The sequence below is a fragment of the Patiria miniata genome, unplaced genomic scaffold, assembly GCF_015706575.1.
Source record: "Patiria miniata isolate m_02_andy unplaced genomic scaffold, ASM1570657v1 HiC_scaffold_16, whole genome shotgun sequence".
Taxonomy (NCBI): Eukaryota; Metazoa; Echinodermata; class Asteroidea; order Valvatida; family Asterinidae; genus Patiria; species Patiria miniata.
Window position 1 is genome coordinate 2,315,991 of NW_024037054.1, and position 27,952 is coordinate 2,343,942.

Genomic DNA, 27,952 nt, shown 5'->3' on the forward strand with positions numbered 1-27,952 from the left:
CATACTGACCGTTAATCTGTGGAATGGAAGGTCATCACTGTGTCATGTGACTTGTAGTCCATGATACGATAGGCTTATATATTGGAATGCTATTTGCAGGCTATGCTGAGCCACGGAATGCTATACTTTAAAATTATTTTACAACTGACTGCTAAATTGGAATGCTGTACTCAATTTGCAGTCCTCCCTCTTTCACTTGCATGCTATGTGGAATGCTTTGGAACTCGCATGCTATTTGGAATGCTATTTTCATTCTGCATGCTATTGAGAATGCTATATGGACTGTTAAAGTTAGCAGTCATCAAGTCATCATCTTCTGTGAATGCTATGTGAATGCTATTATAGCATGCACATGCTATTGGACTGCTATTGGACTGCTTTTATAGCAGTCCTGTTGTTCTTGAAAAGAAATTGTTTTTAAATTGATAAAAATGGGAAATATATAAGAGGGCTTGATAGAAATTTTGAGGTTAACTGGGACAATTTATGCATGAAGACTGTCGTACTGGTAACAAATGTAAGGTACCATCATACTAGATGAAAATTAGTAGATTTTAGTTCTCCCCAAAACACATGGGTTTTGGGCATCCCAATCTGTGTAAGGATATTGTTACCTTAAGGGCCTGCCTCAATTCATATTTAGGACATTCCAGACAAGTTGCGGGTAGAATCATTAACTTTGCCTGGAAGAAGCTCTGCATTTGTCCCGGACACGTTCCGGGGGAATTTTCACTAGCAACTGCTTGACTCACCAATATTGATAACTTCATTGCGGGAAGATTGTGGGGAAGTTGTTAAGAATCTGCAGCACACTCATATTTCTGGCCTCGCTTGTTGCGAGCGGGGCGCTGACAGATATTTTCGGCCTCGCTCCCTGCATGTTTATCTGTCATCCGTTCTGAATACCGTAAAACCTGTGCAGGTATTCACGTCATCCGGCACAAACTGGTTAATTCAGTCATCTCCCAAGAGTGATTATAAAATAGGAAACTCTACCTACACAACAAATAACAAAATCATATGAAGTCGTTCATTATAGCACTTGAAGGGCAAATTACAAAGTCCAGAGTTAACGGGTCAGAAAGTGTCACGATTGGACCCTAAATTTAGAATGAACCAAATAATAAATAGAACAAATGTATTTATTCTGGACAGATTTTGAACCTGAGGAAGTGAGGCCCAGATTCTTCACAGCTGTTGAGGTGACCCCATACTCTATTCGATTGTCTTGGCTTCCCCCTGTGAATGACTGTGACATCAAGGGCTATACCATCATGTGGAGGCGGGTTGGTGACGCACCCATGATGGCACCCATTGAAGGGGTAGAGACCACCGAACTCATCGTTGATAACCTGATACCTGAAGAGACCTACTCCTTCCAGATTGCTGCCGAGACATTCAGGCAGACTCTGCCTTTCAGCTCGCCCCGGAATGTGACGTTGTCGCCAGGCAGTGAGTCTTTGTTTTGTTTCTGTTTATGGTGCACTAAAATTTGTGACATTAGAGTGTCTCCTCTCATGATGATTTTTGTGGTTCATTTCAGAATGAATAAAACATTGTTCGAAGTCAGTTAAATGATACTAAATGGTGTAACAAGAACACCACAATTTGGTGTCCACTTTTTGACCCCAAAATTTATGGAACAACATCACATATTCCACCAACAGTTGAAACTTTCTTCAAATCTTGCATCCCACAAAGAGTAACTATATTTGTTCTGTCCTGTGCTTGGTATCAAGGGCTTGTATGCAGCTATAATGTTTATTTTATTCTTCTTTTCGAAGCAGTTTATGCTCTGTGGGTATTCCACAACATTTCCATGTTATAAAGATCCACTGCTAAGTTTATTCATCGACACTACACATTCCACAAACACTTGCTTCAAGTTTTGTTCACCACTCAAGGTGGCTGCTGCCCTCTGGGTAATGCAAAACTCATCAACTCTAGAGATCAGCTATCAGTTTGGTCATTAAAACTCATCAACTCTTGAGATCCACTATTCAGTTTGTTCATCAACACAACATATTCTACAAACAGTTCTAAATTTTGCTCACCAGTTAAGGTGGCTACTGCCCTGTGGGTAATGCAAAACTCATCAACTCTTGATATCCACTATTCAGTTTGTCCATCAACACCACATATTCCACAAACGGTTGAAAACTTTGCTCCCCAGTCAAGGTGGCTACTGCCCTGTCAGCATTGCAAAACTCATCAACTCTTGGGATCAACTATTCAGTTTGTTCATCAACACCACATATTCCACAAACCAATTTCAAATTTTGTTCACCACTCAATGTAGCTACTGCCCTGTCAGCAATGCAAAACTCATAAACTCTTGAGATCCACTATTCAGTTCATCAACACCACATATTCCATGAACAGTTTACAAATTTTGCTCACCTTTCAAGGTAGCTATTGTCCTGTGCTAATGCAACACTCATCAACTCTTGGAGATCCACTATTCAGTTTGTTCATCAACGCCATATATTCCACAAACAGTTATAAATTATACTCATCACTCAATGTAGCTACTGCCCTGTCAGCAATGCAAAACTCACCAACTCTTGAGATCCACTATTCTATTTGTTCATCAACACCTGGTGAACCTCAAATTGTTTATTTTGTTCTCTATTCAAGCTGGCTTCTGCCCCGGTGATTATGAGATTGGCCTGAATGACACCTGCTACAAGTTTGTCAAGAGGCTGGTGACTTGGGACGAAGCAAGGATGGATTGCCGCTCCTTCCGCAATGGTGACCTGGTCATCATTGATGATGTCATCGAGCATGAATACATCATGGAGAGAATCGTGGATGGTGATTGGTGGATTGGTGAGTTTAACATGAATATTTATAGTTCTTCATTATCCCAAAATTAGGTGGCTGTAAACCAAAATCCAACATTGTCCATGTGTCATAGAATGGCATTTTGCTCTGCTGATTATTTTGTGGATTTTTCATTCTTCATCGTATCTCGCCCCTGATTTGGAACAATTTCTTTTTCATTTTTTTTTTCATGTGTCAAAAGACCTTTCAAGTTTAACCTTTTACAGCAGTCTTTTGTCTATTATTCCATATACATTTAAACAAATCCTAAATACTTTCCAATCGATAAATGTTTCCTACCGTAATATGCAGGCTTTAGCGACCGTGGGACAGAAGGTCGCTGGCAGTCGGTCAACTGCACGGACCTGACCCCTTGGCAGGCTTCCAACTGGGCCCCTGACCAACCTAATGACCTGTCTGGAACTCAGGACTGTGGTCAGCTGTTGGAGACTGGTCAATGGAACGACTGGCAGTGCGACCGACCCATGCAGTACATCTGTGAGATCGCACCCAGAGGTACTGAGACATCATTTGATGCGAAAGGGGTACAGGGGTTCCAATCAAGTATATAGTTGGAAAGCAAGTAGATTCAAAATTTGCCGTATCCATGCTCTTCAACATATTGAATTTTTTTTTCTAAACGCATTTTCAAGTTGTATCTTTTGTTTAATTGGTAAAAAGTACTTTTTGTCTATTGTGGACGTTTTCAACCTTCTGTCACTGTAGGCACACACTCTTCAGATCAGGGCTAATTTTCTCTTCAAATTGTAAACCCAAAATTCTGCATATGGAAACATTTGTGCATACATTTTTCTCATAGTTTATAATGTTGTTACTGAGACAACAACGAACCACTGAAAGCAGAGAAGCAACCACAGCAAAGGATTGCATTTTTAAAAATTCCATTACATGGACCATTTAAAACCTGCTCACCAGCACATTGGATAATGATACTGTGGTGAGGTTTTTTAGTGTGGGTTCTAAAAACTGATACCACCTCATCAAATTGTGATAGCACCTGCAATTAATTTCAAATACCCAATTTTTGGCAGGTCTGGGAAATAATTTGCAAAAATTGCTATAACCATAAACGGCACTGCCCATATAGAAATACACATGTGGAAATAGAAATTCACCTGTGGGATATTTTTCTGTTTATACCTACCATATTTTTAATGTCAATTAACTAGGTTGGTAACGATTATTTGGGAGAGAAGGATATCTTCATGGATTATATCAAGGCACCTCCACACTTGGCAAAAACATTGCAGCACATCCTAGACTAACCCATTAGCTCTTGTGCTATGGTATTACATTGTATTTCATTCAGGAACTTTCTCTTTTTCATGATTCCAGTGTTTAACCCAGAAGACCAAGTGGCCACCAACCTCACACTGGAAGAAGTTACTTCTTCCTCAGTCACTGTGAGCTGGATGCCTCCCTCCTACAGCTGTGATGTCCTGGGTTATCGCATCACCTACACCATATCTCTGAGCATCTACACGTTAGACGTGGAAGGTGGCGACACATCTCAGGTTACCGTGAGCGGTCTACGTCCGTTGAGTCGTTACTCCTTCACCCTTCAGACCAAGATGGCAATGGGCAACTCAGAGCCTAGTGAACCCGTCATCGCCAATACTGCTGCTTTCGAGGGTAAGATGCTGCGTGTGGCCCGGCTTATTTCTTGGAGCTGAAAGCACAGAAATGTACTAACCACAAAATGTATTTGCTTAGAAAAAGTGGTTAGGCCAAACAAAAAAAAGCTCTGCTTCGAATTTCATGCCTTTCAAAAATAGCGTCAAAAATTGTATTTATTTTGCCATTTTTTTTTAGTGCCGATTGAATGGAGTGTTCAATCATATGTCTATTTTGGGTCTGAGTTAGTTTCATTTGCGCCACGAAAGCTATCGAAACTGACCCTTTAAAAGTGATAAAACCTTGCCTCAATTAATGTAAAAATATTTTTGAGGTCGGTTTTTCTTAAAGTTTAATTTAATTAAGTTGTTAAATACTAGTGGAACATTGCTCCCAGAGTAAAACATTAATTCTGTCCATGGATCTCTTGTTCTCGAATACCCAGCTTGAATGGAATCAACTAATTGATGGTCATATATGCAAAACAGGCATATTAAATGAATTTGAGTGACCCTGTGCCACACCTTGCCAAAGTCAGGCCCCTTTTTCCATTCCTGCTGTTCTAGAGACCAAATCAAACTTTACCATCACCATGCTGAATGCTTCTTAACCACTTCACGCAGGGATTATTTTGACATTAACCGGACTCAGGCGCGGGATTGTTTTTCACGAACCTTGATGCAAGACGGGTTCAGGCTGTCATCTGCGGGTAGCACACCCTGTTATTTCCGGCCTCGCTCGCTGGGAGAGGGTCACTGACAGATATTTCCAGCCTCGCTCGTTGCATATTTATCCGTCATCCATTCCGAATACCGCAAAACCTTGCTGTGTATACACGTCATCTGACGTGAACTGGTTAAGGTAAAGGGTTGACTTTTCAGGTTAGTTTTAGGAGAAACATCATCTATAATGCCAACTGCCTTGAATGTCACACTGATTCAAACATGTTTCCTCTGTTAGGTTGTGAGGATGCCATTCTACGCACGGATGCTGTCGGCAACATAACATCTCCTCTGTTCCCCGATAACTACCCACGCCTCGTCAACTGTCTCTATCGCATTGATCTGTCTGCATCTGTTGGAGCTGATGCTCGCATCAGACTACGATTTGTGACTTTCTCCCTGGGCGCCGATGACTATATTGAGATCAGAGAGCTTGATTCAACTTCAAGGAATAATGGGATTCCTACGGTGAGATTGTTTGTTTGTGTTGCAAAGTCTGTCGCAAATGATGCAAATATTTGTTAATAGACCTTATTTACGATGAAGCCATTTTTGATCGTGTTCCCTACGTACTTACTTGTATTTACACATATGCGATTTTGTTGCGTGATAATGTCGCGCGTCTTTATATACACGCACAAATCAACGAGCGCGTTTACATTTACGGAACAAAGTCGTGAGACTTATGACGCTAATTATTCCATAAATAGTGCAACATATCGTCTATTTGTTCGTTCACACACGTGCTTGTGCGACATTGCCGCGCGACATAGTCGTTGCGACAAAATCACGTACGTATAGATAGGCCTTGTAAACTGTTGAATGGGATGGTGCCAGACTATTCATGCATTCCTAGCCTCACTTTCAATTTTTCTTTTAAATGTGGCTTTAAACATTAGCGTATCGTTAATCACAGATTTTAGATTATTCATCAGAGCAGACTGGTATTAACTTGTAATTAACTTTTATTTCATTACTTTCATTTCTATTCGCAAGTTCCAAAAATGAAGATTTTACCTCGCTTTCAATTTAATATGGCTGACCCGTGATTAAGGCCTATATTTAAAGCCTTGGTGTTAAACCATTAACATTGGCAGTGGTTTGGCAATACTTGTCAAGTAATAAGAAGAATATTTGATTCACTCTTCTCAATTTTTGACACTTCCAGCAAGTTTCTTTATACCCAACACACTAAAAAAAAAAAATATGAGCATTTAGGTTTTAATGGGTTTAAACACCTGAACCTTATTAAATTAACCAAAAACCCAATTGCTTTTTGGCCTTGAATAGATTGTGAAAGGCCGGGGACCAGTTAAGGACTATTTTAGCTCTGGCAACTCACTGGAAATTGAGTTTGTGTCGGACACCACTGCCGAAGCCCGCGGCTTCAGAATTCTATACTCCCTGTCTGATGAAGGTAAGCCTGCTGATATACAAATATTGAGTGGCTCAGAGTGAAATAGGAGGAATATTATCACAGGGCAAAATCTGGACTTTTCCATATCATGAGGCGAAGCCGAGTGAACTGGAAAAGTCCAGATTTTACCGAGCGCTACTTTTCCTCCAATTTCACAAAAGCCATCAATATTTGTTTTGTATAACTGATATATAGATCCTTGTCATTTGATATATTTGAACTTTTAATGTATTTCTCTCTTCCAAACCACCCCTTCAAGAAAATGTTTGAATTCAACTCTGTAGCGCTGGCTCTTTGGAACAATACGCACTACGCACAACGCTAAACGCGCACACCAGCATGCATTTGCACACAAATACCACATCATGGAACAAGAGTGATCCTAACTGTTGAGTAGTATTTCCCATTCCCCATGGGCCAATGGGACTTTTTGAGCCCGGCGTGAATGGGAGCAATAACGAATGTCATGTGATGTGAGTTCCACCAATCAAATGACAAGTATCTGTATGTCAGTCATATAAATTGAAATGGATGCTTAATTATCTATGAACATGGTCTATAATTATAATTGAAGAGCCTGCAACTAGTAGTCACCAACGGATAGCTGTTGATGGTGTGAATGAATTATAGTTTGACATGGTCTTTGAAAGCATTTTTAATCATTGGAACCCTAGAATTGTAATATGTGAGGCGATCTGGTAAAATAGACAGAACTGCGCAGTGGTGGAAATGAGGGTATGCAGGTATTAGGAAGGAGAACACAATTCTCCTTACAATACTGTTTGTTGCACTTCAATCGGATATTGCGTTGACAAGTTATGGCGGTTTAAAGATTGCATTTATCGTCATGTCAAAGAAGTATACTGAGAAAAGGGCCTTTATTAAGAGTTTCAAAAATTTGTAGTCGTGAAAATGAAAGATGCCAATTGATTTTCCTTATTAACCCTTTTTCTATTCCACATATTTTATACTATATCTTTAACAAGTGTAGCAGACATATCAAAGAATACAAATATAACTGAATCTTAAAATCGAAAAAAGAAATCACCCCCAAGTGTGCTATTTCATAATTTTTGGCAGCTTGGTTTTTGAATGTATGCAAGCGATCCTATATGTCTTCAAGCCGTAACTTCCCCATTGTGTTTTCACTTTCTACAGTCCAACCAGCCGTTAAAGATTGCGGAATGACTTACACAGTCAAGACGAACACCCTGCTGGGCTTTGAGTCGGTAGGCTACCCCAACCGCTACGACAACTACCAGGACTGTACCTGGTTCTTCACTTGCAGTCCAGGCAAAGTCATGTTTGCATACCTCCGTAAGGCTGGCCTAGAAGACGGCTACGATTGGTTGGTGGTCGGCGATGGCGGCGATCCAATGAATGAGACCTCGGTGCTACAGCAGGTTACTGGCAAGGCCGAGGAAATCAGCCTCTTCTCAGAAGATAACATGATGTGGATGACCTTCAACTCGGACTACTCCAACTCTGGGAATGGCTTCAGCTTCTTGGTGGAGGAAATCGACCCAAGTGAGTCATTTCTTTTTCTCTTACTACTCTTGACCTTTAACTCGTGACTGGGACTCGATGTTTGGTGACTCAAATAGAAATCTGCCTAATAGCTTATTATCATACTGAAATTCTACAGAGTTTGGCCAAACCAATTAGTTTAAGTTTTTTTTATAATTATTATTATTATTATTTATTTGGCATTAAGAACACATACAAACATTCACAAAATAAAAAAAATAAAAAATGAAAGCGAGATGCATATGCCCAGAATTTGAATTAAGTTTGACATTTGGAGCACTTTGGAGTGACTGTTCACGTGCAAGTCGTTGAAAGATCAACTGTTGGTATACACATATTGAGTGGCTCAGAGTGGAATTGGAGGAATATTATCGCAAGGTAACATCTGGACTTTTGTATGTCACGAAAAGTCCAAATTCTACCGTGCAATAATTTACCTCCCATTTCACAATTTAAGCCACTCAGTATTTGTTTTATATCCTTGTCATTTGATTGACAGTTAAAATCAATTTCTATTTCAATACAACATTGGTATTTTTCTCTTCCAAACCACCCCTTCACAATATGTTTGAACCCAGCTCTGTAGCTACTGGCTCTTGCGCGCTACGCTAAATGTGCACTGCAGCACGCTTTTGCACACAAATACCACGCCATGGAACAAGGATGATCTTAAATATTGGATAGTTTGACTTTTTGAGCCCTGGTGTGAATAGGAGTAATTGAATGTCACGTGATGTAAGTTCCTCCAAGCAAATGACAAGGATCTGTATGTCAGTTATATAACAGTTAATGTTAGGAATGACTCTACCATGCAGAAAATTGAAAACTTGTCACCTGTTTGAAATCAACATATTTTTGTTTTTTTTATAGCGTTGTTCCTAAAATATTTTAGTTCAGCCCAACTCTTGAATGCCAGTCTAAATTGGGTGTAAAACTGGGTTTTTTTAAAAATCTTTTTTCTTTTCTTGCTTTTAAGCTGAAGTTTCAGGGCCGCCACCCAAGGTCCAGAGATCTGGTGACGTTGGAATCCAGTCAACCTGTGGAGGTGATATCCTGGTGCCTAACGACGGACAAGCAATCATTACATCACCCAACTACCCAGACGACTATGACAGCAACACTACATGCATCTGGCTAATCACTGGCGTCCCGGGACGCAGATTTCAAATGAGCTTTACTTACTTCAACACGGAGAAAAGGTACGCAACATGTGAACATATTTGAAATAAATTTTAGTAAAAGTCATCTAATTGAGTTTCCTGATGACAAACAGAACGCACATTTTGAAACGTTGAGTTAAAACAACTGGTTCCTCTCAGAACCACAAAACTCAAATAGAGATAAAATTATCAAGGTGTTACAGCAAAACCTTCCAAACTTTAAAAGTAATGTTGTTCACAGCTATTTGATTTTAAGGTAAGTGCAGATTCACAAATTAGACCTGTTCTGAATGCCTTGCTTTTGCTGGGCTGAACTAAATGGATTGAGCTGGACGATAGCTTAACTGAATGTTCAACTAATTAAATGCTTGCCATGATTTAACTATCTTTGTGTGAGTTCAGTGTACTTTCAGTGCCATCAAGTGATCATATGTGATGCGATCAAGCTAAATGAGTCATTTGTCTGGAATTTTTATTTGGAGATACAGGCCAAAATAGGGCCACTTCATCACATCACTTCATCACATCTCTTGGTGTTCAGACTTCCATAATTTTTGAACTAAAGATGGTATCAGCATGCGGTTTTCACAGCAGTAATACTGAGATTAGTGCTCTTTTTAAATCTTTAACAAAAACATTTTTTTGACCAGGGTCGACAAACGACTTGTAGCTTGATCGCATCACATATTGAATTCACTCCCTGTGATGCTGATGCAAGGAAGGTTTTTGTGAGCATGCGCACTCCTACAATGTTAGCCCCAACTTTGAATTAGCATGAACAGTAACATGCGGTTTGGAATGACAATGACAATGTTTCTATGATGAACTAAGTTTGCCATCACCGAATTCCAAAAGGTCAAATTAATCAAGTTCAGATGGCGGTGGCACAGCTTTTTGAACAGGCCTCAGCGACTGTAATCTTTAAACTCAAAATATTTTTGTTGAAATCTAATATACTTGTTAAATGAAATGCAGGTTTTTCTCCTATTCTCATGGGATTTAAGAAGAAAGCAGTACAAATGTTACCAGCTTAACACACACTAATGTGATGACTCCACTAAACACCAGGTTTTTGCAGTATTTTACAGGATTGTGGACTGTAGTCCAGCCACAGTTATTCTACTTTCTACACATTGTCTCCATTTTGTGCAGTTTCAACAAATATTCCATTTGGTTACATTATAGATTTGATTTTTACTGACTCAGAAAAGAAAATTGAGCAAAGAACTATTTTTCAATATTGGATTTTGCCCTTCACCGACGTATTTTTAAATGCCGTACACTCAGTGTTGCCCCAGAGTGATTGTGAGAAAAAAATCACTTGGGTAGGACTCGAACCCAAGACCTCCTTCTTACTAGCCCAGACGTCTCACCACTCTTACCACTTACCATGGCTGGCTGGCTTGAATCTGATATAGCATCAGGTACCGCAACCAAACTATTCACAAAGGCCCTGTCACACTGTCTGCGATCTTATATGTGCTCTCACTGCGTCCTTGAAAAATAGCTGGGGCGCAACAACAACTACTAGATCGCAGCGACAACTACATAGGTCGCCAGATGGGCGCTAGAGAGTCTTAATGGTCTCAGATGAGCGCAAAGGTCTTTGAACATGCTCAAAACAATCGCAACACCTCTGCACTTTGGCCAGGGCACCGTAACGACGCAACTCGGGCACTGTGTGAGCGTGAATCATGCGACATTGAAGTGGCATTGAGGCAGCTTATAGGCGCAAGGCAGTCGATGTAGTCTCTATGAGAAAGTAACTTGACTGCGATGAACTTGTATAATAATTTTTGAAACTGGACTGTGTATTGACCGTTTTGTCGTGGTATTTATACAGCCCAAGTGACGTCACATGAGCGTATATTGGTCGAATAGGGAGCGCGACGCGAGCTACTAGGACGTATTAACAGCGAGCAGAGCGTAGTGTGGGTGCAGTGACAGCGGAGCGGCAGCGACTAGATCGAGTAATTGGGCTTGACAGGGACGTATAGAGAGCGAGTTGAGACAGAAAGTTGTCATTTTCTTGCGTCCTCGCTGCGATTGTTCAATTTATGAAATAAATTTGGTGGCCGTAAGGTCTCCTATGAGAGCGCATATATTTTGTGACAGGCCCTTAAGATGGAATGTGTGTCTGGGAGATGTACCATAAATGCAGTATTGGGTTTTGACCTTCACCGACGTATTTTTATAAACACTTTATACTTTGTTGCTCAGTGGTCCAGTGGTATGATGTCTAGTAAGCAGGAGGGCGTGGGTTCGAGTCCCACCCGAGTGATTTTGTTCTCACAATCACTCGGGACAACACTGAGTATACAGTGTTTATAAAAATATGTCGGTGAAGGGCAAAACCCAATATTGTTCCATGTTATAAAAAAGAACCATGGTATACACAGGGTTGTATTTTCTCTTACAATTTTCTGTTTTCTTTGCAAAGCTACGACTACTTAACTGTGGGTTCCGGTCTGGATCCGTCTGATGTCACATCCCTGCGCACAGCGGCGTCTGGTTCCAGCCTACCCAGTGACATTGTACTGGCCAGTGACACTGCGTGGGTACTGTTTGCATCAGATAGCTCCATCAATGCTGGAGGTTTCTCCATCAGTATCCAAAATGGAAACGGTAAAAAAAAAATCAATTAAATTTTTTTTTTAATTTGGAGACGGATCTTACATCTGCTAAATATTTCATTTGACCTTTAATTGTCATTTCATTTGAAAACATCACCAACCTGGTTGCATAGAATCCCAGGTTGCCATGGTAACACTTCATTCTAAAAATAAAAGCCATACAAAATCCCAACTTCATACACGCTACAATTTTAAAGAGGTTGTGGAATGCTCGAAGACATTTCCGTCATTTTTCGGGTATATGTAGCCTAAGGTGTGATGAAATAAAAACGACTATTGTTTCTGTCATAAAATGAGTACAAAAGGTACTTTTGAGAGCTGTTTTTCAAGTCCTGTCATGCCTGTTTCGACCCGAACGTGCAATTTGTGTAAAAGTCGTCGTTGCGGGCAGCAAACAAAACACAGTAAATCGTGACGTAATAAACAGGACTCCCGATGCAGAGTAGCCTAAATGAGTCCTGTTTATTACGTCACGATTTACTGTGTTTTGTTTGCTGCCCGCAACGACGACTTTTACACAAATTGCACGTTCGGGTCGAAACAGGACCTGAAAAATAGCTCTCAAAAGTACCCTTTGTACTCTTTTCATGACAGAAACAATAGTCGTTTTTATTTCATCACACTTTAGGCTACATATACCCAAAAAATGACGGAAATGTCTTCGAGCATTCCACAACCTCTTTAAAGTCTAGTGATTAAACAATGGTAATACTTTTGAGAAAAAAGTTGCCCTGGACAAATTCTCTGAAAAATCATGGTTAGATAGCTGAAGTCTATAATTTATATTAAGTTCAGAAATTATTGCTATCTTGGTCATGAAATTCAAAATAGATGGATTAGTCAGTCTTTTTAAAATGTTTTGGTGCAACTTTTACTTTAGCTGAAAAACACAGCTTATAGGAAAGGGTATTTCTATGCCACTTTTTCTGTGTCAGGTTTCATGAAGCTATTTTTTAATTGTTATTTATTTCATACCCTAATGTGAAAAGATTTTTTGTTGCCGTTTTCTAGACTGTGAGGTGATTCTGACTGTACCTGCTGGCGGTAATGTAACTGTGATGTCACCCAACTACCCCAGTGATTACCCAAGCAACTCATACTGCTTCTGGACCATCGTCGGTCAGTCAGGCCAGGCCCTCAGAGCCGACATTGTCAGTTTCAGTACTGGTGAGTAACAAATGGCATGTTTGAAGTGTCATCTTTGCAAAGTCGCTTTGGGCACTTTTTGTTTCCATTATTGAGAGCCCAGGGAACAGGACACACAGCTTGGGGGTAGTGTACGGTCATGTGTAGCTTGAAGTATAAACAACTTTTTTTGGTTCTGAATGTGCACAAAGCCATGGCGTCTGCGCATAGTGTCAGGCATCATCAGCAATAGGTCCGATCGTTCAAATGAGGTTATTTCCTACAGACCATCCACGTTCATCGGCATTTTGAGCGTCAACTTGCATAACGCGCATCGGCTGCGTTGTATTTCGAACACACTTTGAGCAACAAGTACGCATGTTGGGAACATTTTCAACACTGCGCAATGCGTGCTTGATTGCGTAAAATAAGCAGTTGCAGCTCTCCTACAGAGATGACTGTCGTTGAGCCAGCCCTATACAGAGTGAGTCAAAAAAAGCGGGACCCAAACCCCATAAAATATATTTCATATTAAAAAAAGTATGTAGCACCAAGAATAATGACTGGAAAGCCAATTTCATATAAAGCTACTTTTAGATGAAAACAATTACTGAAATTGCTCTATCCGTTCAAAGAATATCACTATTTAAACACAATGACCCTAAAACCTGTCTCCTCCAAAAAAAGCGATTCATTTTGTGTTTTGACTGTTTGGAGCAACAAAGAAAATGACACAGAATACTTGTTTCAACAACTGTCACCAACTGAAGTACACACTATCTTTATTAACAACCCTGGTAAGGCAAATATGATTTATAAAATCTACTTTTTTTAAACGACGGGCCTTCAAAGGGATTCTGTTGAATATTTTTAACGTTTAAACTGAGATTTTATCGCTGGTGATGTTTGAAGGTAATTGCGACGAGGATTCTTGAAGTCGCATTTTTTGGACGACACAGGTTTTAGGGTTATTGTGTTTAAATAGTGATATTTTCTGAATGGATTGACCAATTTCAGTCATTTTTTCATCTAAAAGTACCTAAGGAATTGGCGTTCCAGTCATTATTACTTTTTGGTGGTACGTATATTTTTAAATATGAAATATAATTGTTGGGGTTTGGGTTCCGTTTTTTTATTCACCCTGTAGGTCTCCCCTAACTCTCCCTTTCTTACCGTTGAGGGGGTAAGCAGGAACTCTGTTGACCATAAAATGCTTCTTTGTCAAGTGATATACCATTCTTACAAACAAACTCTTCTTGTGATTTCGCAGAGGATGGATATGACTTTGTGGATGTCGGTGTGGGTAACCAGCCTGCTAACCTCTCCACACGCTTCATACACACATCTGGCACCGGTGTCCAACCATTCAGTGCAGAATCCAGCACTCTGTGGATGACGTTTACCAGCGATGGCACCAATAATGATGGAGGATTCGAGGTCGTTTTCTATGACGGTGAGATCACAAATCTGAATCTTTCTGACTTTGTCCACACATTTTGAAATGTAAAAAAAAATGAGAAATTTAATTTACTTAACTGATTTAATGGATCTTTTACTGATTACACATCAAAAATTCATCACTTTGTGTAGGAGTTAATTAAAATGAAAATCAGGTATATTTGTTATTGTTTTGGACCGTATAGTTTTTACTAATATAAAATTCAAATTATTAATTCCTCAAGAAGAGATACCATACCAGTAATGTGAGGCGTTGGTCTCAAGTTGGACCATCTATTGCACTGTAAATAACCAGTTTGAATGTTACGCTTTTAGTACGCATTCATAAAAGCCTGTGAAGATTCTTGCAAGAATTTAATGAAATAACTATGTTGTGGTAGATATAGCTTCACGCCATAAAAACACCAGTGACGTTTTACAAAATGGTACTTTGACGTTTTGAAGTTTTTGCCATGTCCGTTTCTTGTAATGTGAGTTACCGATAAAAAAGTAAATGCCAAACCAACATTTTTGTTGGCCTTTTTTGTAGTTTAGTCACTTAATTTCAAGGGATCTTCTGTGAGAAAAATCCACCCTCACGGCTTTGACTTTATAGAATAACAGTAACGTGAGTTACCATGGAATTGCCCCAGTATTAAATTGGCATTCATCCTATTTTGTATGCTTTTCCTTTTGGACTTTGCAGATAGTTGTGACGATACCGTCATTGAGAATACCACTTCGGGTAGAATAGAGTCGCTTAACTTCCCCAACACCTACCCCAATAACCTGGACTGCGTCTGGACCATCCGCGTTGGTGACATCTTCCGAGTCAAGCTGATGTTTGAAGCGTTTGATGTCGAGGCCGGCTTTGACAAACTAATCATTGATGGTGTGCAAGGCGGCAGTACATTGGTATGATGTTGCTTTTACATCTCTCATGCAGTGTGTAGTTTTTATTGAAGTCTATTTCTCAGAAATTTGTTCTTGTCTCGTTTTCCTCTACAGACCAGCTTCCACATTGAATAAAAAATGAAAATGACCCATACACTTGACAAATTGAAATTTATGTAAATGAACTACTGAAAGCACACTCATTTTTAATCACTATCATTGTTGCCAAGGAATTTTAAAGGTGTATGACTACATTATTCAAATTAAGAATATTATTTTTGTCTGTCTTTGGAGTCGGTCTGATAAGCTCTGATAATGAAAGAGAGCATTGTGCACCACTGAATTGTATGTATCATTTGAAATCTCTTCTGTTTAATTCATTAATGATTTTACTCAGACTGTACTCATCTATTGTGCAAGCGAAATATTTGCAATGGGAAAAAGTTTCTTCACCAAGATATATTTTTAGTTAGAAAATCTCCCATTGTTTTTAAACAATTTGCCAAATTTATCTGACAGACTTTGACTGGTTCCGACCTCCCTGACGACATTGTAAGTGAAACCAATGAGATCACAATCCGGTTCCAGACTGACTCGGACGGAGGCACCTCTGGATTTGCTCTGATGTTTGAAGAAACATGTGAGTTCAATGCCTAACATGCACTGTCCAGATGTCATAAGAAGTCATTTCAAAATCCACCCTCAAAACTTGATGCTTCTCTTGCAGATATAACAGCCTTAACCGTACAATAAATAATTGTTTTAACCCTATAAGGAGGGGGGGGGGGGGCAGCCACACGATGTGCCACACCCCCATGAAACTTATTGTAAAAGCTCCGGCCAGGCCCCAGGGGGGCCCCCTTGGCGAGCAATTGCCCCCCCCCCCCCATGGCAAACGCCATACATATGAATTTTTGTATGTGTTATGGTAGTGCCCCCCCATGCTTAGGGCTGGCGACGGCATGACTTTCACTGTTTTAACTAAATCTGTGGGATGTCCATAATTGCCATGGTAATTGATTTAAACATATTCATATTCATAAAGTTTGCTGTTTTTTATAAACACCACGAAAATATGGGAGTGAAAATCTGGTTGTTGTTTTTTTGGCCGAAACCTAGCAGGTATTCACTTTTAGGTGTTCATGCTAAAATGTATTCTGGGAAGCCATTGGCTCGAAAAGCCAAATTCAATTTTAATCTTTTTGTACAGTTTTCTTTCTTTTTTTTGGGGGGGGGGGAGTTCTTGCAGGACAAAATTCACTGTTTTAATAACACTACCATAAGTATTTAATTCTTGCCTGTTTTGGTTGAAAAAAAAACCTTAAAATTTGACAAAATCACAAAAAACGATGATTTTGCCCCAAAAAGTAGGTAAAGCGCCCTCTTACACTGACTTTTCATGCCAAAGCTATTGACCGCAAAAATGGTTGTACCAAGTTTGAAAACATTTAGAAGAAGAATGTAGAAATTATGCCAAAAATAGTGTTTTGACCAAAAATTGGCAAAACGTAGTAAAGTGCACCCTTGTGGTCGCCACAGTGCAACCAAATGTAATCACGTTCTAGAGTACAGATGAGTCAACATTCCTGCGAAAGTTTAAGAAATTCGGCAAAAGCATATGGAAATTAGGATATGGGGAGGGGGGGGGGGGGGCCGGCACAATAACACCCCGAAAAAAATTCATTGATAACATCTCAAATTGAAGTTTTAGGAAAATCTTCCTCATCCCTTGCTCTTTATCTTCATATACATGTAGACTATTGCCCGGATGGATATGTTGCATTCCCAGTCGGCGAGGCGTACACATGTTACAGGTTCTCCACTGAGGAGAAGAACTGGCTAGAAGCACGCAAGGACTGCCAGACCACTGATAACGGAGATCTGATCATTATTGAGAACGCCCTGGAGAACCGGGGAATTGCTGAGATCACTGGGGGTCTAGACTGGTGGCTAGGTGTGTGCTAGTGTGCTAGTTTGATCGACATCCGCAATAAAAACCCATTGATTTGCAGCAAAAGAACAGTAGTATATAGTTGCACATTCAGAATCTTGTACACTATTCACCCCATATGTGTGAACCTTTGTCTCTGTAATATTACACTCTCACATAGACTAAGCACTCGAACCTACTACAGAGGACCGTTTTGAACAAAAGACCCAACTCCGAGGACTGAAAGGATCTGTTGTTCTCCCTTTGTGTGTCTGTCCTCGGGGGTTATGTAGAACACATACACTTGGAAACACAAAGCATTGTCCTCGGGAGTATAGTAAAACAAGAGTGTGTGCACTCATCCAGTGCACCCCTCCCACAAAGCTCACACGAGTGGTATTGAAGGGCCGTGTACTGTCCATGCACTGAGTCCATAGTGATACACGTGACTTATCCAGACTTCAGTGTTTGCCCAAAGGTTTACTAGGGTCTATCTGGATTCATATCCAGGACGAGTTCTGGACAAGTTGCGGTAGAATCATTCACCTTGTTCCAGAAGAAGCACTGTATTTCTCCCGGGCATGTTCCAGGGAAATTTTCATTAGCAACGGCTTGACTCACCAATACTGACAACTTCAATGCGGGAAGATTGCGGGGTTGTTTTTGAGAAACCTGCAACTTATACCTGCTACAATGTCTGCAAACTTGTCCGAAACTCATCCCAGATATGAACTGAGACAGGCCCTTAAATTTTATTGTTGTCATATTTGCACATGCTCTAGTTTCCAGTCTTGTGAAGGCTCATGAGAGATTCTTGATTACAGTCCATGACCCTTGCTGTTCTTTTGATGAGTTAGTCTTGTAAGTTACTTTGATAGCTTGCAGCTGGGCAATAGTTGGCTATGGTTTAGGACCTATGGGGAACTGGCCAGAGCTGAAGTATGTTTACAGCTACTGCTCCCCCCAACACCCCAGCCCCACACCCCCAGCCCCAGGCCCAGCCCCACACAACCAGCCCCAGACCCAGCCCCACACAACCAGCCCCAGCCCCACACAACCATTTTATAGACACGGTCGTTGTCATTTTTGTATGCATGGGCAAATAGAATCTTGAAATGTTTGGGGAAAATATATTCAGATGTTTTCCCAGGAACTTTTTCACGTGGGTAAGTCTTTCCATCCAACCCCCCCCCCCCAAACAAAAATCAAATCAAAATTCTGTGATTGAAAAGTTGGCCTTTGGAAACTGATTACCTTCCAAAATGACTCTGTTTACCTCCCCCTCCTCCCTCCACCAACAAAGATTTTTTGCTTGGAGTTACACCGGAATAAAGTAATAATTCTGCTCTTATTTAGGATTCTATGATCGCGCTAATGAGGGTATATGGCGTTGGGTTGACTGTCAAGCGCCAACGGCGTGGGGCACAGCCAACTGGGATGATCCATCGGGACCAGACAACGCCAACGGTGATGAAGACTGTGCTATCATCTTAGATACCTCAGGCCGGTACCAGGCTATTCCCTGCGAGACACCCAGACGCTACATCTGTGAGATTGGCCAACCCAGTAAGTCTGGCTCAGTTTAAGAAAAGACCCTTTTCACCTCAAATTCATTTAAAAAAAAAAAGCCATCAATTGATTTTGTGTATGGGCTCCGTGTACACGTACCCCCTCAATGGTAAGGAAAGGAGAGTTGGGGGAGACCACTTGAAGAGAGACTTTTGAATGCATTGACGACGACACCTAGTGCTCAAGCAAAGACGTTATGGATTTTTACACATTCAGAATATAAAATTAGTCGTGCGTACTTCGCGCCATACGTGCGTGAACCAGTACGTAAGTCGCAAACCAGTAAGTCCAAGAAAAGGTCCCCTTTTTGTCCCGTTCGGAACACCATGTTTTCTTTAATTACATAATCATTGCAAAGACTAATAACATAAATATTCTTGTGGGTATTCTCCTTGCAGATACACAACAGTATCTAACACTGAAATCCATGAATATCTTAGAGGGGTAAACTTTTGTTACGTATGGGACATAGCGTTCGCGAATCGTTGGACTTGCCCAATTAGTTTTCATACCAGTATTTTGTATTGTTATCTATAGGCTTTTGAGGGGATAAGTAAAAAGCAACAACTTTCCAGGAAACTCATGGTGCTTTTGCTCTATGAAACTCTTTCAGAAAACTTTGACGGTAATCCAGTCAGGTTGTCTGGATTTAGCTATTCAACCAGCAGCATTCATCTGGAATGGGTGCTTAGTCCACAACGCTGTGACGTCCTCAGCTATTTCATCCAGTACAGCACTGCATCAGGCAGTCCGGTAAGGAAAAGCCAGCAACACTTCTGGGCCCAATCTCATAGCTCTGTTTATATTGCGGCATTCTGCGCTTACGAAGCACCATAAGCGCAGAATCTATTTCATTGCACAATTTTTGTTTATTATTTGATTTCATGTTAATGTACAAATAGTTGCCTTTATAAATTTTGATATGGCTTAAGCTGTACCTACATGTAACTATTATAATGACACAGATGTCTTCCAGCAATAACAACCTCTTTCATTTTTTTTATGTGCAATGATAAAATGTTTGTGCTTTGAAAATGAACACTATTGACCTTTGACCTGGCTGATGTGCTGCCATTGTCTTATAACAGTCTATTAAATTACGGCATTGGAACAAGTTCGAGTTTGGACTACAAAGTTCAAATAACATCACTCAAACACAGGCTGGTTGGACTACTCTAGTCCACTTTTTGGAAATGAAGCCCGGGGCGCTTATTTTTATTTACAGCATGCATTGTATTTTAACCAATCACATCACGTACCCTAACATGAATATTTATCAGGCTGTCTGGTTCTTGTAGTGTTTTCCCTTCAAATAAACTTATCCCAACCAACAAAGATATTTGATGAAAATGGACATGGGTTCGAACCACAGATCTTGCGCTCCATAGTTCATTCCACTATCCACTTGGCCACTGTGGCAGCTCAACGAAAGCCGTTCTTTGAAATGCTGTAATGTACATGCACGACTGAGTGATAGCAATGGTGTGACGTCATTGTTATTTTCTTATGAATAAACATCGAACTAGCAGAATAATCATGATCCATTGACGATGTGTGCTGCAGATAAGAACACCGCGCCCGAGGCATGGTTGCATCACTGGTTACCAATCGCCAATTATATTCAGCATTATAATGTACAGCAGGGAGCCAGGATCAAGACGTTTCGTGATGACATTTTGACCATCATTTGACTATAGGCATTCACACGTTATAATTACTGCCCAGGCGTAAGTTACATCACCAATCAACCACTAGTCGACTAATGGTCCTCGCCTGAACTTGCTCACAGCTGTATCAATGTACTTGTCTCCAAGTTGTGTCTTTTTCTACCTAATAATGTTGAGTGTTTAAAAAAAAACTAATATCATTTTTTTTTGTATGAACAGGAGGAAGCATTTGTGACTGGTTCCAATACTAATGAGCTAGATGTCTTTGAACTGGTGCGGGATACCAGCTATTTCTTCTCCATTTCTGCAGTCACGTTCACATCTGGAAAGCTACCATACTCTGATCCTGTTGAAATCAAAACACTTCAGTTTGACAGTAAGCTTACCTCTTGTTTGTTTTTTTCCCTGAATTTTATCCTGAAGGGTGTGTAAGCGTAAGCAGGAGTTTATCTTTGCTGTGTTAAAGCTTACTTGGTGTAAAGATAGTAATGGCAATAAACTCCCTGTGAATTTTTTCTTTCTGGCATGTTGTAATTTTGAAGGAAACAATAAAAGAAGGCCATTTCCAGAGATGCGTCAGGTGACGCATTGTTGGAAATGTCCGTTAGTAGTTGGTTTTTAATACGGCAAAACCGTAATGGGTGCGTGCAAGACGCACGCGTGCACGGTTGCTGTTATTCCACTTCAGTGCATAACATCGCGTAGCTGCAGTCTGCTGAATGAGAACGTGTCCCGGACGCTGATGTCAAGTGCAATTCAAAGCATGCCACGGCAACTTTTCAATTGAAATCAAGACCCGAGAATATTGTTTTCTCCAAATATACAGCATTCACTGGTTTAAAATTTCATCATGTTAGTTGTTAAGTGCCCTTCTTTAGATTTGAGCACCTTTGTTGCTTCAAATGAAAAACAAAATGCCAAATGGGTAAGATTTGAGGCTTTGCATGGTGGAGATACTAATGAATGAAAGGTTTGCAGAAACACTACGTGGGAATAATTTCTCAAACTAAGAGAATGGTTCTGAAAAGAACCAGAGGTATAAACTTGACGTACCAGTCAGTATGCTCTGACCGTCTTCAGGAGACAAATGATCTACCCTACCTTTAATACTCTTATCTTTACAGATGAGTATTGTCCCCCTGGCTGGCAAGGTGGCTGGGAGTACCAGTGTTACAAGATTGTGTTGGATCCTGTCACCTGGGACGAGGCGCGCGCTGATTGCCGATCAGTGGAGAACGGCGACCTGGTGGATATCAACTTCTATGCTGAATTGCAGTACATCAACCAAACAGCTCCTGGTGAAACACTGTGGATCGGTTAGTGGAACCAACAAAATTATTATAATGGAACCATAATACGTCAGAAAGAAATTGTGGATTGGTGATGTGGGAGAAAAACGTGTGGATTAATACAGCAGGTTGTGGATTAGTGGACAAGAAAATCTGTGGAATTGTGGATAAGGACTAAAAGTTGCAAATTGGTGGTTTTGGATAAAAAAAATTCAAATGGTTCATTGCATCAACACATTTGTATTGGTTGAATTAAATTTTTGTAACACCATTTTGCTATTTCCTGATATTTATTTTCCTGCCTCATTGCCAGAAAAAAATCCACTTTTATGTTTTTTTGTACTTTAAAGGGAAATTCCGTAAATTCGGACGTACATGTCAGACAGCTTAATGAGCTTCTGTTGGTAGTGTGAATGTGATACATTACTAGTCTAATATGTGACATCTAATGAAGAGCAAACAATTACAGACCAACAAATCTACTGCCACCTTTACGACCTTGTAAAATCATGTGGTTGGATGTACAAAAAGAGCTGGAATTTGCAGAGTTGCCCTAAAGATGTTTTAAGGTGTTCTGTACTGTTATCTTTACACCTGGAGATGATCAAGAATTTATAATTTTTTAGAGAGGCTTGTAGAATAATTGAACTTATAAAGTTTGTTAAGTTTGTGCATTGGGTTGTGGTTGAATAATTAGTTTGTTGATCAGTAGAGCAGCTCTTTTTTTCTTTTTATTTGATTTGGCTCTTTTAGTCTATTTGGATTGGAAAATTAAATAATTTGTCAATAAAAGTTTACACTTTTTTCAATATCCTAAAAAAAATCATTTAGCACTCAAGTATATTCCTGTGAAGGGGCAAACCCTTTTTGTTCCAATGATTCACACGTTCAAAATATCCCAATCATTCTTTTTAAAGAATTTTAAAATTTCTTTGGCAATCAATGAATGTATTTTTGTCGATGCACCAGGTTACTATGATAAGGGTATTGAAGGAGACTGGCGCTGGTCTGATTGTGAACTGCCCAATGCTTGGCAAGCAATCAACTGGGCACCAGACTCACCCAATGATCCCCTTGGCAACCAGGACTGTGCGGAAATGACCCCCGACCTCCTGTGGAATGACCAACCCTGCAACGGCAATGTCAGGAACGGATACGTCTGTGAAATATACACCAAAAGTAGGTGTACATGCATCTTTGTATCAGCATGATCAGTGTGATGGGAAACCCATGGGAAACACAATGCTTAATTTTCTAAACGCAAGTTTACATTTTACTACGTAGGCAGTGTATATTTGACCGTCCCCGATTTTGTTTTTAGCTCTATTACCAGCAAGGCACTGACAATGCGCAGTGAGTGGTTGTTTTGGGACTTTTCTATCGTGACGAATCTTTGTCTGGTTCCATGCATTCATTGTCGTTGTGACTTCGGATTCACGAGATGGCAATCAGACCTAATGCATCTTCAGACTTTCTTTCCTTACAAAAACAAAATCCTCGAAAGCCATGAATCAGAAAAATAAGATGAAATATTCTGCAATTAAATGTAGGTTCAATTTAAAACAATAAAGGAAGAAAACTCTGACTTTTTTTGAGGGGGGGGGGGAGGCAAATTACAAACTGAGTGTACCGGCAGAGAATCGAACCACGCGCATTCTCGTGATTCCTAGTCCAGCACGCTATCAAAGTTCTTTTGATGGTTTACAAGTGCCTACATGGTATTTCTTCTCCTTAGTTGTGTGACTTACTCACTCTGTATCAACCAGGCAGACCGGGATTAAGATCTTCCAATGATAAACTTCTTCTCTCTATTCCCACAGGTTCAAAATCCCTTGGAGACAAATCTTTTTCAATAACAGGCCCCAAATTATGGAACACTATTCCCATCAACATCAGGGACGCGCCATCTCTCACCATTTTCAAGAAACGTCTTAAAAGTTTCTTATTCATAACATCCTAGTCCTCTCTTGTACAGCGCTTTGATCTATCTTGTAAAAGCGCTTTATAAATACTTAATTTTTATTTTTATTATTATTATCCACTAGGCCAGCGTTCATTTGGGTTAGGGAGGCAATTTAATATCTTATATGGTGTAGGCCTACTTGTATACATGCGCATGAAGCACTCTACAATGTGCCGGCTTAAGAACCAAAAAAATGCGGGACCAATTCACAGCTTTTAAACACTTCGTTTTACTAACTAGTGATATCCATTCTTTGTGCTGCCGGGAAACCCATATGAATTTTTTTTTATTTAATTGTGTTGCAACCTCTTGCTTAATGAACCACACACTTGACACCACACACTTGACAAATAGGTTGCTGAAGTGAAAGTAGCGTTTGTTTACAACCCCGTGCTTTTTAATTGAAGAGTGCAATGTTTCAGTCTTCGATGAAATGCGTGTCTGTGTAAACTTGGGCGCAGTTTTATGTTGACACTTGCACGCCCCACCCCGCCCCCCGGTACATTGTTTACAGGGTTTATTCTAGCTGTATTGCACAAAGTAGCGGGTATGAAAATGGTTCATAAGTCTTTGAGAACGATGAAATTGATGTTCTCGGGAAACATGATGTGATAAACTCCGCGGAGTTTGTGGGGCCGTCCTACATAAACTTAATACAGTATGTCAGGTCAACAGTTTTTCGACCAATGGAATTTCACCATCTAATTCCATGTTATATTCACAATTTTGTTTCTTTTGCCATCCAGACTATGCAGATACTGACCAGAATCCCTCCAATCTCACTGGCCAAGCTCTGACGGCCACTAGGGTCTACCTGACCTGGCCCATCAGTGTGCGTTTTGTCTGTGATGTCCTCGGGTATAAAATCCAATACTGGTTTGACGATGAGGACCCAAAGGTCGGTTGTAATTATTTTATTTAAAAAAAAATTGCGAGATATTGTAGTTAATTTTATCTAAAGAAAGACATTAAACAGTTCATCTTTTCTGGCTTTGGAAAGTCGCCATAATTTAATATTCAAAATTGGTCATTATTATTCTGTTCCTAAATTTAGTTTCTGAGGCCCCTCCTTAATAGAAAGTTGTATCCTAGCCCACTGCTTTGTTTTCTAATTGATTAAATCCACAGTCAGCTCTTAAATCTGATGTCTGTTAGATCTTATTTTTAATGTCAGAGAAAAGGATGTTCTTTCTCCTTTTTATGATAGTTATATTACCTCTCTATAGATCCGTTTTCATATCCCCTGTTGTGATGGAAGTTTTAGAATCACAGGGAAACTAATAGTCTAGGATTTGCTTTCCTGTTTAGATCCAACGTGTAGATGGGGCAAGCACTAACCGTGCAGTGGTGGAGGGTCTAGTGCCCAACAAGAACTACACGTTCTATATCTCAGCCTACTCATCCCTCGGTGATGTGACACCCACAGCCTATGTCAATGTGGTGACTCCTGATGGAGGTAAATCAAGTCATTTTATTATAGTGTCGTCAAACACCGTAACCACTGGACCATATGGCATTCTACATTGATGGAAAAAAACATGGGTACCTGGGTTCCTGTTAAAGAAGCCCAAACTCAAAATTCAAATCTCGGAAGTTGCTGTTCAGATTTTTCATAAAGGTCCGTGCAATAATACTGCCACATCAGTGCGTCAATGCAGCAAGATACAAGTGGTGAAAACTGCAACTTTCTTGAGCATCATAAACGTGAAATATGTTTTGTTTTCCCATGTAGCCTGTTTTTCATTAAGAAAATTCCCCACAAATGACATGCACAACCTTTTTTTTCATTGTCTGAGAAGTTACTTAATTATTTGTAAAGTTGGTTACAGGTACCTGATCCCATAATCAGACTCTTCTCCTTACAATACTGTTTGTTGCACTTCAATCTGACAAGTTGACTTCAGTTGCGTTGACAAGTTATGGCTGTTTAAAGTTTGCATTTATCCACATGTCATATTGTATCTTTTATATATGTGCAGTAGACATATCAAAGATTACAAATATGAATAAATCTGAAAATAAAAAAAAATCACCCCATTCAGTGTTTTGCATTTGTCTCCAGTACGGCCTGTGCCCAATTCCGTTTGACTTTTCCAGAACGCCTCACAAATGTCAGCAACACAGATTTAATCAAGCAAAAATGTGTTTAGACTCAACTCAACCTTGTCAATCCGATGACTCAACTGGACTCGACTCACTGACTTTAGAACGACTTGACTTGACTCAAGTCACAACAAATACAGTGACTGGTCACCAAACTTTGCCATTCATGTGAATAGCTTGAAACTTGACGTGAGACTGGATAAATGTTTGCATTAGAATCAATTTGCTATCAAATGAGGCTTAAGGGTTTGCATGGTGGGCATGAACATGAATGGGAGGTTTGCGACACAACTCACAAAGAAATATCATATCATTCACACAGTGTTACAGCAAACCTCCCATTCATTACTTTGCTATTACCTGATTCCAGCTGCTGTTCATTGTCATTATTTCCGAGTATTCCTCTCTTCTTTTCCCTCCAGATCTCTGCCCCTCAGGCTATCAGGAAGGCTACGACTATGGCTGCTACAAGTTTGTCTCTGACATGAAAGCTTGGAATGAGGCCAGGACGGATTGCTTATCCACTCAAGATGGTGATTTATTGATCATTGACAGCCAGGCAGAGCTGGATTACATCTCTCAGGTGAAGGAGAACATCACTGGCACTTGGTGGATTGGTGAGTAGATGAAGAGTTAAGACTATCCTGCGATCGGCATTTTTTTAAAAGTTCATTTAGACTCTTTTGAATAAGATGTTGAATTACTTCATTCCCACGTCATCAAAAAAAAAGAGATGTGGATTGGGGTCCCCCAGAACCTCGTCTCCATGGCGTTGTGCAGTACACTACCACTTGCCCTCGCCCCCTCTTTGTTGGTTTCGCTTTCATCTTGTGTATTGCTGATGACTCTAGAGGTCGCAACTTCTTCTACAGTCCTTTTCCGTCCGGGTGAAGGTCCCTTAGCCTTAGACTTTCACTGTGTCACATCTGCAAGGCAGCAGCGTTTCGGTTCCTAGATGGGCTGCCTTCCCTGGCTTGCGAGCCCCACCTGCTCGGGTTTGGAATCAGAGTTTTCCTTCTCCTGGATGAGCTGCCTTCCAAGGCTTACGAGCCCCATCTGCCCGGAGCAATCTGGATTTGTGCATACGATCACAATACAAGAGGCGCAACTGCTAGTAATCTGATTGTTCCAAAGTACAAAACGGAGTGCTACAAACATAGTCCAGTTATCAATTGTACCAGTATATGGAACACCTTGAGTACTGAAATTCGCCTGCCGCCATCCTTATCTCATTTTAAATCACTTCTTATAACAAATCTTTTAGCTTCTGGTTCTTAATTATTTTTTCGCTGTTTTAATTTTTACTTTTATATACCCACCCAGTTTGATCTTTATAATTCATTCATAAGTGTCATTTTAACTATTCAACTTCGTAACCTTTAGTTTATTTTTCTAGATTTTCCGAAATTTCGATTTAGTTTTTTTTATTAACTATGTATATTATTGCTTTATCATTTTTATGCTTGTATTTTATTGTTTCATTATTTTGTTTGGTGTATATTTTTTATAGTATATTAGAACTTCTATTTATGTTTTATTTAATTTTAATTATATTATTTCCAGGACCCCATACCACAAGTTAATGTGAATGGGTTTCCTGGTAAAATAAAAGATAATAATAATAATAATAATAATAATTATAATTAGTTAAGGAGTAGTCTGGTGCCTTGCAAGGCTATGATTCAGCTGTATCTGTTTTTGAATGTGGTGTGGCACAGACCGAAGCAATTTGTCACTGGGTTGCTTCAGATGTTTGAAAGTTGCAGTTTGTTTTATTACATTGTAGTTACCAACTTTCAGCGATAATTTATTTGTCAGGTTTTTCTATAAAGAATGATAACATTAAGCAGTTTCAATAAAAAGAAAGCACGGACTCTACTATAGACATGAAAGAACACTCACAGTTATTTTGTTAGGCTGGTTTAAAATGAGCATCAATAAGTTAACTTTCCTGATTTAAAAAAAAATTACATTTTTGCATACCAAATAGGTCCCCCACCCCCCCCCCAAAAAAACCCCAGACAAATATAATCAACGCAAGAATCCATTTGAAGGATT

General features: G+C 39.9%; 1 protein-coding gene across 1 annotated transcript in view; it reads left to right on the forward strand.

Annotated features, from left to right (window-relative positions):
• The window catches only part of LOC119722655, a 69,681-nt gene that overhangs the window by 23,713 nt on the left and 18,016 nt on the right, over positions 1-27,952 (forward strand). The window contains exons 17-38 of the mRNA XM_038192886.1: positions 1,156-1,452; positions 2,638-2,829; positions 3,136-3,339; positions 4,180-4,476; positions 5,419-5,648; positions 6,471-6,597; positions 7,756-8,124; positions 9,101-9,323; positions 11,725-11,909; positions 12,929-13,084; positions 14,313-14,495; positions 15,186-15,394; positions 15,893-16,013; positions 17,130-17,327; positions 18,660-18,869; positions 19,486-19,625; positions 20,759-20,915; positions 21,664-21,855; positions 22,798-23,007; positions 24,538-24,689; positions 25,100-25,247; positions 26,317-26,511. Of these exons, the coding sequence (XP_038048814.1) occupies positions 1,156-1,452; positions 2,638-2,829; positions 3,136-3,339; positions 4,180-4,476; positions 5,419-5,648; positions 6,471-6,597; positions 7,756-8,124; positions 9,101-9,323; positions 11,725-11,909; positions 12,929-13,084; positions 14,313-14,495; positions 15,186-15,394; positions 15,893-16,013; positions 17,130-17,327; positions 18,660-18,869; positions 19,486-19,625; positions 20,759-20,915; positions 21,664-21,855; positions 22,798-23,007; positions 24,538-24,689; positions 25,100-25,247; positions 26,317-26,511 (4,395 nt within the window). The remainder of the gene's footprint in view (positions 1-1,155; positions 1,453-2,637; positions 2,830-3,135; positions 3,340-4,179; positions 4,477-5,418; positions 5,649-6,470; positions 6,598-7,755; positions 8,125-9,100; positions 9,324-11,724; positions 11,910-12,928; positions 13,085-14,312; positions 14,496-15,185; positions 15,395-15,892; positions 16,014-17,129; positions 17,328-18,659; positions 18,870-19,485; positions 19,626-20,758; positions 20,916-21,663; positions 21,856-22,797; positions 23,008-24,537; positions 24,690-25,099; positions 25,248-26,316; positions 26,512-27,952) is intronic.